Genomic DNA, 13,642 nt, shown 5'->3' on the forward strand with positions numbered 1-13,642 from the left:
AATGCTGTCCGACATATGAAAGATTATCAGGACGTGCACCCTGAGAAAACAGTGACATGACAATGTTGACTGCTGCAAAATCAAAGAGGATATCCCACAGCGCACTGTTAAATCTCAAGATCATCTCCAGAGGAAACAAATCTATGTAGCTCTTCTTCAAAAGACTATCTTTGCATTTCACAGTGTTCTGGAGGATGTCCTGCTTCTTCACCCCTATCAACTTTCAAAAAGTCTTCTTAAGCAGATACTGCATGTAACCAACATAAACTTTGTAAAGCAGTGGTATACAGGCAGAAACTAAAGCAGCATTAAGCACAACAGATGAAAAAGCATAACCCGTTAATTAATTAAGAAAAGCAAAATATTTACAAATCCCAATCTTTTGATTGCATTTTGCAGGAAAAGTGGTCTGAAAATACGACACGAAAGGGAAACATTAGGTGAATTAAACAGTTTCTTCTAATAACAAACAAAATAGCTCAAATTCAGAGGGTATTATGCCTTAGACAAAAAGGTGCCAGCGCTCTAAGTACAGAAGTCTAGCTCTCATATCCAGCACCTACTACTTTTACTGGGGATGGGGGAGGGGGATTGGGCATGTTTTACACATCCACAGTTAACGGAGGCAATGGCATATTCAAAAGTGAAGCTGCCTTCATTCAGAAGGAATTTTCTCACTGAGATTTCTGAAAAATGACTTGTGGGATTTACAAATTTGAGGGGATGGCCCAAACATACCAGAGTTCTTTGGAGAGGTCGGGTACCCTTTTGGGATTAAGAGTAGACACTAATGTGCAAGAAGGTGGAAGAGTTATGATGAACTGTCAAGCTGTCAAATCATTTAAATCCCCAATCTTTAAATTTTGAAATAAAAAAGTATGTCTCATTTGGAAAAAAATGGTGCTCACTATTTCAAATGCTTTTTGTTGACATAAGCCTGAGGGCCATCATGATAGGATTTGTACTGCTTGACTGCTTCCACAACCCATCAATATCACAGTGGGATGCTTGCAAGTTTAGTTTGATTGACAGCTTCAAGTAATTATAAAGTGATTAGCCGTCTGTGATGTGGGGCTATGAATACAAATACTTATTTTCATAAGGGATCAAGTACTTGAAGGGCTTTAAACGTCTTGAATTGGCTTTTATCAACGAGTGTTTTTGTTTATTCTAGCAAAGTCTGTAATAGATACTTAGAACATCATTTCACCTCAGCATGGCTCCAGAGTTCTGCCCCTGGTGCATAATGAGTGGGTTGGTATGGAAGGTGTAAGGGCAAAGTGCATAGTTTGGCATGACTTGACATAAGTTAGCAAATGTCTTATAAAGGACCATGGGAATGAGTGAGGGGATCATGGTTTGGTATGCCACTAAGTTTGCATAGGGGCTTTGGGGTGGGTGAAAGGGCAGAAGTTGGCATGGAGGGTAAGAGGGTTTGGCATGGATGGGGCATGCAGTGCATGTTGGGGTTGAGGGCGAGAGAGCCTTACTGCTTTTATTATAACTAGTCTTGACAGGGTCGATGTGCAGAGGATGTTTCCTGATGAAAAATCCAATTCTAGCGGGCCACTGTTCGAAAATAATGGGTCACCCATTGAGAACTGTGACAAGGAAGATTTCCTCTCTCAAATGGTAGGGAATCCTTGAAAATCTCTTCATCAAAAGGCGGAGGAAGCTGAGTCTTTAAGTTTTTTTTATGGCAGAAGTAGTGTGAAAATAGCTAAGTCCCCTGGGCTGGTTGGGATTTATCCTAGGATTCTCTGGGAGGCTCAGGAGTCTTTGGCTTTGATCTTTATGTCATCATTGTTTACAGGAATAGTGCCAGAAGACTGGAGGATAGCAAATGTTGTCCCCTTGTTCAAGAAGGGGAGTAGAGACAACCCTGGTAATTATAGACCAGTGAGCCTTACTTCTGTTGTGGGCAAAGTTTTGGAAAGGATTATAAGAGATAGGATTTATAATCACCTAGAAAGGAATAATTTGATTAGGGATAGTCACACGGTTTTTTGAAGGGTAGGTCGTGCCTCACAAACCTTATTGAGTTCTTTGAGAAGGTGACCAAAAAGAGGTGGATGAGGGTAAAGCAGTTGATGTGGTGTTTACGGATTTCAGTGAAGCGTTTGATAAGGTTCCCCATGGTAGGCTATTGCAGAAAAAACGGATGCATGGGATTGAGGGTGATTTAGCGGTTTGGATCAGAAATTGGCTAGCTGTAAGAAGACAGAGGGCTGGTTGATGGTAAATGTTCATCCTGGAGTTCAGTTACTAGTGGTGTACCGCAAGGATCTGTTTTGGGGCCACTGCTGTTTGTCATTTTTATAAATGACCTGGATGAGGGCGTAGAAGGATGGGTTAGTAAATTTGCAGATGACACTAAAGTCGGTGGAGTTGTGGACAGTGCGGAAGGATGTTGCAGGTTACAGAGGGACATAGATAAGCTGCAGAGCTGGGCTGAGAGGTGGCAAATGGGAGTTCAATGCGGAAAAGTGTGAGGTGATTCACTTTGGAAGGAGTAATAGGAATAGAGTACTGGGCTAATGGTAAGATACTTGGTAGTGTGGATGAGCAGAGAGATCTCGGTGTCCATGTGCATAGATCCCTGAAAGTTGGCACCCAGGTTAATAGAGTTGTTAAGAAGGCATACGGTGTGTTAGCTTTTATTGGTAGAGGGATTGAGTTTCGGAGCCATGAGGTCATGTTGCAGCTGTACAAAACTCTGGTGCGGCCGCACTTGGAGTATTGCATACAGTTCTGGTCGCCACATTATAGGAAGGATGTGGAAGCATTGGAAAGGGTGTGGAGGAGATTTACCAGGATGTTGCCTGGTATGGTGGGAAGGTCTTATGAGGAAAGGCTGAGTGACTGCAAAGCTGAAATGATGTTTGTCTAAAGGGTGGTGGTTGGATGATTCAGTGCCGGCAGCGTCACCCTCAGTACCTGTATTCAGTGTTGTAAGGTTCAATATCCTCAGGAGCAGGGAGGGAAGTATAGCTCTCTATCCCTCAATGAGGTTGAGACAGATACATTTACATTGTCCCTCCCCTTAAATGCCCTATACTGTGGCTTAGTTATCTGAGAGATCAATTCTGACAACGCTCACTCAGAACACGACAGAAGATACAGATATCAACATGAACAGGCTTCAAGGGCTGCAGCTTTTGAGCAAGAGCTTATGATGATCTCTCAAAACACCCACCTCAACACTCCCTTGCCCCCCAGTTTCAGTAATTCCCTTCCCTCCATCTTTCAGTGTACAATCACCAGAGCAGATTGCAACATGTCTCTCACATTTCAAGCATACTCACCTTCTCCTTTCCTCTCTCCAAACCATACAGTCGCACCATTCTCTTCTCACATACACCAGCTGCACGAGTCCCAACCCTTCTCACCACTCCTTTCTCACTTCTGTTTAAATTCATCACCTACTCTTCCCCACCTTGCTTCCTCCCCGCCTCTCAGCATTTGCACAATATGCACGAGCCCACACATCATTTAACTTTTTCAGAGTTTTTTTGCTTCTGAAGATTATATCCCTGCAGATTCCACAATTTTTCATAAATTACCTTTGTTCATTTTCAATATTCTAGACCATATGATAGCAGAATGCTAACTTCTTCCTGAAACAGTCTAATTGTGTCTTTTTTTAAAGAGCGAAATTAGCATATTTTGTACTTCTTCACTGCAAATCCCTGTATAGAAAAAGCAATTGGCTGAGTAATGTGGACACCTCTGCATTTATGATGAAACAGGTACACCACACATCTACAGTGGACTCTATTAAAGGCAGCAAAGTCAACGAGAAAGTTAAAGAGAGGACAAGATGGTTCTATGAAAGTGGTTAACTGCTTACCTTTACCGCCTCAGATAGGGTCTGATCCTTTTCTGCTTCTTCATGGGAATGTAATTCCAGTTGCAATCCTAATTCCTGCATCTGCTGTGCCTGTTCATTTAACAGCAGCTGGGCCTGTTGCTCTCTGAGCAAAGCATTATTCAGCTCTTCACAAATACTCCCAAACCTCTCAAATGGAACCATTTTCTGGGTCTACAAGAATAGATTTATGGAATTAGACACCAACTCACTTAATCTTTCTTCAAAGGCTATTTGGATTGTGTGACAAATGGCTACCACTAATAAACTATGACTGATTTTAAACCGACTGTTCTTCATTTGTACAACAAAATTGTTGATGGAGTTTCTAAAAATTCTGATTAATTTGCCATTATTGAGTTTTATTAATTAATCATTGCCATCAAATTGATCCTGAACAGAGAATGTTAACAAATCTAGTTGTGGGAAAGTGGTGGTGATTCAGAGCCAAGTCCATTCCGGGTATCCATCGGCATACATTTCCCACCAGGGCCATTAGGTAGTGATCAAGAGCACCTCCACCCTAAGCCAGGGTTGCAGAAACCAATTATCACATCCTTATAGTGATCTCAGCCAACTTCCCAAAACAGTGAATGAACCTGCGACGTTCACAGAATCGAGTCTGCACCGATTCTCCGAAAGAGCATCTCACCCAGGACCTCCCCTCCACCCTAACCCCATAACCCTACACATTTCCCATGGCCAATCCACCAACCTACACACCTTTGGACACTAAGGGGCAATTTGCCATGGCCAATCCATCTAACATGCACATCTTTGGAGTGAGGGAAGAAACCGGAGCACCCGGAGGAAAGCGATGCAGACTCAGGGAGAATGTGCAAACTCCACGCAGTCACCTAAAGGCTGGAATCGAATATGGGTCCCTGGCGCTGTGAGGCAGCAGTGCTAACCACTTTGCCACCGTGATGCCCCGTCTTGGCCCATAACATACATGATTGATATAATAATCATCACCATTAGGCAATGACATTTTCTGGTACGATCACTGTGGTTTATTTGTGGATCAGTACAGTCCCAAGGATAGAATCCAATTTATCCTTAATTATTCTCAAAATATAGATTGTGCAAGATGCAAGTAAAGATAATGTCCTTAAACAAGACCAAATATTCCAGAAAGTTATCAAATTATATCAACAACTGATACAGTAGTTTAGTGGTTATTTTACGCGACATCTAATCTAGGAAGCACAAATCAAATCCAACCATGGCAATTTGAGAATTTGAATTCCATTTCAACAATCTAGAAATTTAATAAAAGTAGCTACGTAGCTGGCTGATTCTTTAAAAAAACACAGGAAAGTGAGCCGCCAGTGATGTGTTAGTTATCAAAACACCTATTTACTAAATGGTGTCTCTGACTATTTTTGAACCCTCCTGAAATGGAATCTTCAAACCTGAAGATCTAGTATTCTATTCAGAAACCAGCAAAACAGAGGAGATGAGTATCAATGGATGCACGATTTGGCACTGTCTAATTCACAGTATCATAATTTTTATGGTTAGTAAATCAGGAGAAAACATACCAAATGGATTATTACGCCGGACCAAATGCTATCCTTATTTCAGAAATAAATGTACTGTGTTTTCCAAGGTACCGTGCACAATTTCAATTTACAGATTTGCATAACCACTTCAATGAATTCCTGTAGTAACCTTTTACAACTTCACTAAGTGACACTAAAATTAGCTTGTGTCTACTATTTAACAGTCGTCTATAATCTCTTTATAAAACTTAAAAATCAGAGCAGCATGTAAAGCCAATAAACTTGTGTCATTCAGGAGACATTTTAATGAAATCATTCTGTTAACTATTAACATTTAATCCAAGCTATATCTTTTTTGACTTTATATTAAACCTTTACAGTAAAACAAACTGTTTGTACTAATGACGGAGTCAGCACAAGTGGCACAAAGATGTCAATGCCATGAAAAAGAGACTTTTATATAACACAAACAATTTTAAGGGAGTGCAATGCTGGAAAGCTGGAAAACTGCCCAGAAATAAGATAGTTCCTATTTAACCTTGAGATTTCAAACAGCCCAATAACACACAAAGTGAAGAACTGTTCACCTTCATATTCTGCTTGAGGTCGCTCAGCTGCTGTTCAAGGGTCTGAGATTTCCCACTTTCTATTTTCAGTTCACTCATGTAGTTTTTAAGTTGCGTAAGCTCCATACGCAATGAGCGACGTTCGACTTCTGCTGCGTGCAGCCTCTGAGTAAACTCAAGGATCTGTTTCTTCAAAATTTCCACACAATGCTGGTAAAGAACAAAGCATTAAAAACTCAGACATTTCACTAAATTGGTTTAAATAATTAAAACAATATAAAACAAAATCTAGAAACAAACAAAAGTGGACTGAACTGTGTTAGTCCTGTATAATTGAAATAAATTACAGCCACCTTATCAATTGTAGTTGAGTTTTTAGGATACTGGAATTTATTGAGAAGTAGTACCTGCTTACCAGTCAAGTTGAGGTTCCTATAAACTAAACATTTTTATTATTGATAAACTTGCTTTCAATCCTGACCGATAATCATTTTAGTTGTTAACTGACCTTCACACAATAAAAAAAAATTATTTAGTAAGAAATGAGACGGATGTTACAGGAGAAGGGTTGTGTGTGTAGTTTAGGGTTGTTATTTCAGAGTAAAATTGGTGTGGCCCCACAATCAAAAGTGGTATAGAGTATCAAAAATATTTACTGCTACAAAAAGATTACCTTACAAGACTGTTTAAAGCAAACCTTGGATTTATTATACTTGGGATTAAAATCTGTTCCACTGCAATGAGATTGAGTTCTTTCACTTTGTGGTGCAAATCTACATATAATTTGGAGCCAAAACATATGCTGTTAATACATAGTTTATTTTAAATTCAACATTTCTAAGATTCAATTACAGGAAAATGGGGTTAAAGTAAATAGCTCACATGGAGGAGTAAGCATTGGCACATGCACAACCAGCTAATTTGCCTCCTTCTATACAGGAATGTCCATGAATGAGTAAAACTGATTCAAACATTTTGTTTGCTGAACAAGCACTATTTCTCAATAAATTCCAGCATCCTAAGAACAAAATCTGTCAGGTAATTTGAAATGAGGCAACAGGACTGATGTAAGCATTTCACTCATTTAAAATGTTGATGCCTGTACATTATTTCAGCAAAGAATCCATGTGTTGGCACACTTCAGGTTTAACAATATTAGTAGAAATGATCAGGTTGGTAAATGGATTCACCACTGAATTATTAGCATTACCTTTATAGGCATGGTAACCTGTAGTCCTTCCTTCCTTGCCTTGGCGTTGGCAGTGCACAGTCCACCACCCAGTATTTGTACCAATGACTTTTGATGCCCATATCCAAATTGTCTATTACACCAGAGTGGAACATTTTCCATCTCCACACTTAGTCTGTCCATGAGTTTTGTAAAGGAACCCTTAGCTGCATTTTCCGTTGAACGGATTGAAAGAAGGTGCTTTGGCTCTAAATAAAGAAATGAAAAAAATTACCCTGTGGAGTAATTTATTTTATTCAACCAAACTTATTTAGATATTCCCTTCAACTAGTTATTGAAAAAATAGATAAATAATCTATTTTACATGAAAACTATAACTCCACTAGATCTCTCAATTCCTGAAATCATGATATTTACGTCTGGAGTTAAGCTGTAATTTACCTTTTTATTCTAAGGCAATTAAAATTTTACTACTAGCACAATTACTTATTTCCCCAATGGAGTTTGGTAATTATCCTTCTCATATGATGGTTTTATGGCCTCAGTACAACAAACATGTTCTACTCACTGCTAGTTTTGTCAGGTTTATAATTAATAAATGTGTTTTGTGTAGATAAATGAAATTATCACTTGTTAGTGTGCCCCATTTACCCTAGATTTCCAAATGACTTCAAGGTTTAGGTAATGTCTTTTCCCCCTTTTTCAGATCTGCATTCCACAGAAAATCCTAATCCATCTGTAGCTATCCATACACTAAACTACAAACATAATTAAATTAAGATTTATACACATTCCATAGCACTGATGAAAAAAGCAGGTTTGAAACACAGTGTATAGGATGATCATATCAGAGTAAGACTGCCTCGCAACATATGAGGCTTGAAATGAACACCAGACTATTTGCCAAAAGCAAGTAATTAAAGCAGTAAACTCATCAAGTTTACTAATTACTGTATTCACTATTATAAGGTTGGTAAAGCAAGGTGTGATTGTTTCTTGCAGTGACTGTGACAGCAAGGTTACAAATTAAATTGGATAACGAAAATTATTTTGGTTAGTAAAGGTGTATTCTTTCATTAATAAAATAATTCAAACTATATCGCTATTCCTTCACTATCGCGAGGTCAAAATCCTGGAACTCCCTCCCTAACAGCACTGTGGGTGCATTTACACCATGGATTGCAGCGATTCAAGAAGGCAGCTCACAACCATCTTCTCAAGGGCAATAAATGCTGGCCTTGCCAGTGACGCCCAGATCCTATGAAGGAATAAATCAGAATCCCTAGTGCAGAAGGAGGCCATTCGGCCCATCGAGGCTGCACCCACAACAATCCCACCCAGGACCTATCCCCGTAACCCTACATATTTACCCTGACCCAAGGGCAATTTAGCATGGCCTATAAACCTAACCCATACATCTTTGGACTTTGGGAGGAAACTGGAGCACCCGAGGAAACCCACGCAGACACGGGGAAAACGTGCAAACATCCCACAGTCACCCCTGGCTGGAATGAAATCCGGATCCCTGACACTATGAGACAGCAGTGAAACAACTGTGCCACTGTTGCCACCTGTTACCAATGCAAAGCATTTCTAGTTAGTTTTAAAAAAGTATAATGTGATTGAAACAAGTTCATCTGTAACGGAAAGAAATTACGCTTGTTCGGTTTCTGTAACTATTTGCGGAAACTGCACAGTGTTTTACTAACAGGATCAGAAATCAATGCTTCCAGGTTGCTCCAAAACCAGGGAAAAGCCAATCCTGAACCAGCAATAAGCTGAGCAGTGGATATCAAATTGACTCTGGTGACGGAGGACAGGCTGAATTGTCCAAAAATGTAAATAGTTTCCATTTTTAAAAACATAGCAAAGGTGTTATATGACAGCTTTTCTCAATGCACTGGTTAGATCTTCAAGACACCAAATTGCATGATGCGCAAGTCACCGCCTGCCTTGATTTTTAGTGCTCACATTCCATGAAAAAAAGAGAGTTCGATCAGGATTTTAGGAAGGTAAATATTTTTGCACTACCTGATCATTAGCTGCAAGCGTATAGAAAGCACAAAATGATTTATATTAAATGTACCAACGCCCTTGTCCAAAAAGATTTCCAGCACTGTACAAAAGTCAAGCAACCCAGGTATTTGTGATACACTAGCTCCCACCTAATGGTCAATGACTGTACTACAGTTGGAACTGGGAACTGAATTTTTGCTTCTCGTAAGCCAACATTGAAATGGCATTGTCAGTTTGTTTTGCCTGGAAACAAAATTGCACTGGAATAGAATTTCCAAATTCCTACAATATATTTTGGCATTGTACTTCAATTTCAATGCAATAGTTGAGGCCAAGCTGTATAATAAAGGTCATGTTCAATTTAATTGAACTATTACATTACAATGGAAAAAGATATACTTGAAACAGCTGTCAAAACCCAGCCATACATACGTATTTTCTAAACTCTACAACAATTCAACAGATCTTTCAGCTCTTCCAATCATAGGATCAAAAATATTGTAGAATATAGACAAAAGTGTTTTGTATATTACTATACCCAAACACAAAAAAATGTTGCTGATATCATCCCAGAAAAAAAGTATATAGTGGTGTGTAAATTAATTTTGTTGAAATATCATTGCTTAACATGTTTGAGATTTCAGTACTTCAGTCCCAGTCAGTCACATTTTCAAGTCTGAATAGCTAAGTTCCAAAACACCAGGAGATAATTTGATGATTTAGATATGCATTCTTGCACAATCGTTTACGCAACTTAAGAGGACTTGAAATCATGTGGCCCATGATACCTTAAACTGGTCATTAGAATGCATGCATTCTCTGCCCCTAGTCACATTTTGTCTGCTCCGGAATTTTACTGGAATGGGATATATTTATGCTGGTTTTAGGAATAGGTGAAGGGGAGAGAGAGGGAGTAAGAGAGAAGGGGTAAACATTAAGTGGCATTTATTATAGGTCCTCAGCAAAATTCCTTTATGGTAATATTGCTTCTCTCTATTGAACAGGTTCTGATGATATATGCAAATAATATTATATTGCATTTCATGGCACTTAAAACCTGTAGAACTTGAAGTGAACCATCCCCTAAAGCTACAGATAACCACCACAGTAAACAATAAATAAAATACGAAAGGATGTGTGCTGATTCCTTTAGAGACAATTTGAATTGCTGAAATGTACTCAGCATGGCATATCTGTATTCTTTCCAATGTATAGCTCACTTCTGTTCTTGCGAATTGCATTCCCACAGTTAGTGTGCGCTCCGATTCACAATACCTTTGTCAATTTAAATTATGGATTCTTTATGCAAGAGTTTCAGAGAAGCTATGAATGTTTCAGGCTAGTCATTTATTTTTAAACCCTACATTGCATAAAATGTTATGGAAGTTCTATACAGGGTACAAGAGATTCACAACAAATGAATCCACAGGTACTGGTGGTATTTATCTCAGCATGCTGAAGATTTATGAGGCACTGACAGTCATTATGAAGGATTCAATGGGTACCAAGGCAATAGCAGCACACTTTAAACATTGTGGTGTTTGTATTCAAAACTCATGGCAAAACAGACATAGGCAACATCAGAATATTTTTTCATTCATGAATGTGGGTATCCCTGGCAAGGCTGGTATCTATTGCCCATCCTTAAATATGTGGGAGGTGGTGGTGATGAACTGGTCTTCTTGCTGCAGTCCATATGAGGAGGATAGTTGCAGAGTGCAGTTGGGAAGGGTGTCCCAGAATTTTGACTCAGTGACAGTGAAGGATCAGCTGCATCGCTCCAAATCAGGACAATGGGTGTTTTGGAGGGGAACTTGCAGGCAGTGATGTTTCCATGTGCTTGCTGTCCTTTGTGTTTCAGGTCAAAGAGATGGTGCATGATTTCAAATCTCACCATGGTGTGTTGAAAATTTGAATTCAGTTTTAAAAGAAAAAGAGCTAGTATCAGTGGGAAAAAAAAGTGACCATGAAACAATCGGATTGCTGGAAAAACCCAACTGCTTGATAACAACCTTTAGCAAAGAAAACCTGTCATCCTAGCCCAGTCTGGCCTTCATGTGTTTGGCTCTCACTTGGCCTTCTGGTGCCTTAACTAGCCATTATATTGCATTAAAATGTCACCTCGGGGCAACTAGGGTTAGGCAACCCTCAGCAGCTATTCCCAAATCCAAGAATATATATGTTTTTTAAAGTGATTATCATAGAAATCATAGAAACCCTACAGTGCAGAAGGAGGCCATTCGGCCCATCGAGTCTGCACCGACCACAATCCCACCCAGGCCCTACCCCCACGTATTTACCCGCTAATCCCTCTAACCTACGCATCTCAGGACTCTAAGGGGCAATTTTTTTTTTTAACCTGGCCAATCAACCTAACCTGCACATCTTTGGACTGTGGGAGGAAACCGGAGCACCCGGAGGAGACCCACGCAGACACGAGGAGAATGTGTAAACTCCACACAGACAGTGACCCAAGCCGGGAATCGAACCCAGGTCCCTGGAGCTGTGAAGCAGCAGTGCTAACCACTGTGCTACCGTGCCGCCCACGGAATAATCAGGAATAAGGTGCAGGTTCATTTGTGCAATAACCAAATTAACTGCAGTCAGCAAGGATTCAGAAGGGGTGGGGGAAATATAGGCCATCTGAGGCCCAGAATTTCTTTGGCACCCCTGCTCCTTCTGGCTTCAATATGATAGGGCCTCTGCTTCTACTCTCAGTGTCAGAATGTAACCAGTACAAATTTGTATCGGATGTAATGTAACCAATAGTAATACGCTATAAGGGTCAGCTGACCCAGTAAACCATGGAACCAATTATAGAATAATGTGATGGTCAGTGACCAGCTGACGCACTATAAATAAGAACCTGTTGGGAATTGTGGTGAGCTTGGATGGGCCCAGGGCGAGGCCCCAAGTTTGCTGTTATGAAGTTTCTTTATTAAATGCTGTCTTTGATTTATAAGTTGGAATAAGTTTTGTTATATGTTTTTGCCTGCATTTGAAGAGTTCCTTCTGAGGAAACACTCAATACACTACTGAAGTGTCACTGGAGTCCTGTGTTGACTCTGACAGCATATACTATTGAAGTTCTTCCTTCGCTCAGTTGGACCCCTCAGCAGCTGCTGAAAATAACTGGATTAAACTTGTTGCGGGGTAGGAACAGAGCAGCAAACAGAACCACTTGCTTTTACCTGCCTGGTTTCTGTCATGTAGAGAGAGTTAAAGCCCCCAATCAATCTTGTGGTGTTCTGCTATATAGACTGAATAGAGTCTCAAAAGCAGTAGTAGTGTGTGGAAATTTGCCTTGCAAACAGGTCTCTGTATAAAGAGAAAAAATAGCAGCGACACACGCAGAATGTTTTGGGAATAAAATTACAGTTGAATATTGTTTGTGAAGTGGCTTTGTGATAGAAAGTGGAAATATATAGACAGTACTATTTGTGTAGTGGACAAGTGTAGTAGTTAGGAGAGGAGCTTCTTCTAGGAACCTTGGAGGAGGAAGGGTTCCATTGGCAGCGCTGGATCTGGCTGATAATAAACAGCAACCTGCAAAAGATATAGAACACAGCCCATTGCCAGCTGCAAACTACTTTCCTGCCAACCTGCTACAGGAAGAAGAAATGTTTGAAGGAAACCTGCAGCCAGGGAGACTGTTGCATCAATCACTGTTGACAAGACTTTTACACAACTCTGCAAATGTGCCCCAGATGAATGATCCAATGGTTATTTTCTCAGTAAAGTTGCCTGATGAGCAACATGTTCTGCCAAATCTGATTGCATCACCTCACTGCCCGGACACTAAAACATTCCTGAGGATATAAATCTTATTACTACATTGCAAATAACATGCACCCATTTTTACTTATCAACCATCTCTTATATATATATGTACAATTAATATTTATTTCCACCTGTGCCCCTACTTGGCAACAATGCAGATTGTATTGCTTTACCCATGCTACTGTTCCTCAGTGTAAATTCCACGGTAGAATTAAGTCTGGTGGCAGCTTGGAATTCTACAATGGGGACATCAGATGCCTGGACATATCTCATCTTTTGCAACTTCCACAGTTTGGCTCATACACTTTGCCACTTCAGTTCTCACAGTGAGCCAACTGCATCACATAGTTGTGCATCAGCCTGGTGGATAGGTTTCATCCCGTGCTCTTGTGCTTTTTGGAATCACTACATCTGGTCTCCACAAAGGAAGATGAATCCCAACACCTAGATCCTCTCCAAGCAATCCCCTTGTCTCTCCAAGCAAGGAGTTACAGCCAGGTGTAAACTGGAGCCCCAGATTCAGGTAAGAATTAGACTGATGGGAATAGATGAGCTAAGGTTGGAGGAAGCTCGTGTGGAACATAAACACTGGCATAAACCAGGTGAGTAGAAAGGCCGATTTCTCTGCAAAAGGTTCTATGTAAATACTACATAATCTTTAAAGATTATATACACAGGGAGGAGATTTCATAGCTCCTGTTGTCTTATTCAGTATTGG

General features: G+C 40.0%; 1 protein-coding gene across 2 annotated transcripts in view; it reads right to left on the reverse strand.

Moving 5' to 3' along the window:
* ccdc171 (coiled-coil domain containing 171) overlaps positions 1-13,642 on the reverse strand; it is a 233,144-nt gene that overhangs the window by 90,941 nt on the left and 128,561 nt on the right. For both annotated transcript variants that reach the window (XM_078213908.1, XM_078213909.1), the window contains exons 18-20: positions 7,150-7,376; positions 5,961-6,149; positions 3,851-4,042 (exon numbers count right to left, since the gene is read on the reverse strand). In XM_078213908.1, coding sequence (XP_078070034.1) covers positions 3,851-4,042; positions 5,961-6,149; positions 7,150-7,376 — 608 coding nt within the window. The remainder of the gene's footprint in view (positions 1-3,850; positions 4,043-5,960; positions 6,150-7,149; positions 7,377-13,642) is intronic.

Source organism: Mustelus asterias, chromosome 6 (genome assembly GCF_964213995.1).
Source record: "Mustelus asterias chromosome 6, sMusAst1.hap1.1, whole genome shotgun sequence".
Taxonomy (NCBI): Eukaryota; Metazoa; Chordata; class Chondrichthyes; order Carcharhiniformes; family Triakidae; genus Mustelus; species Mustelus asterias.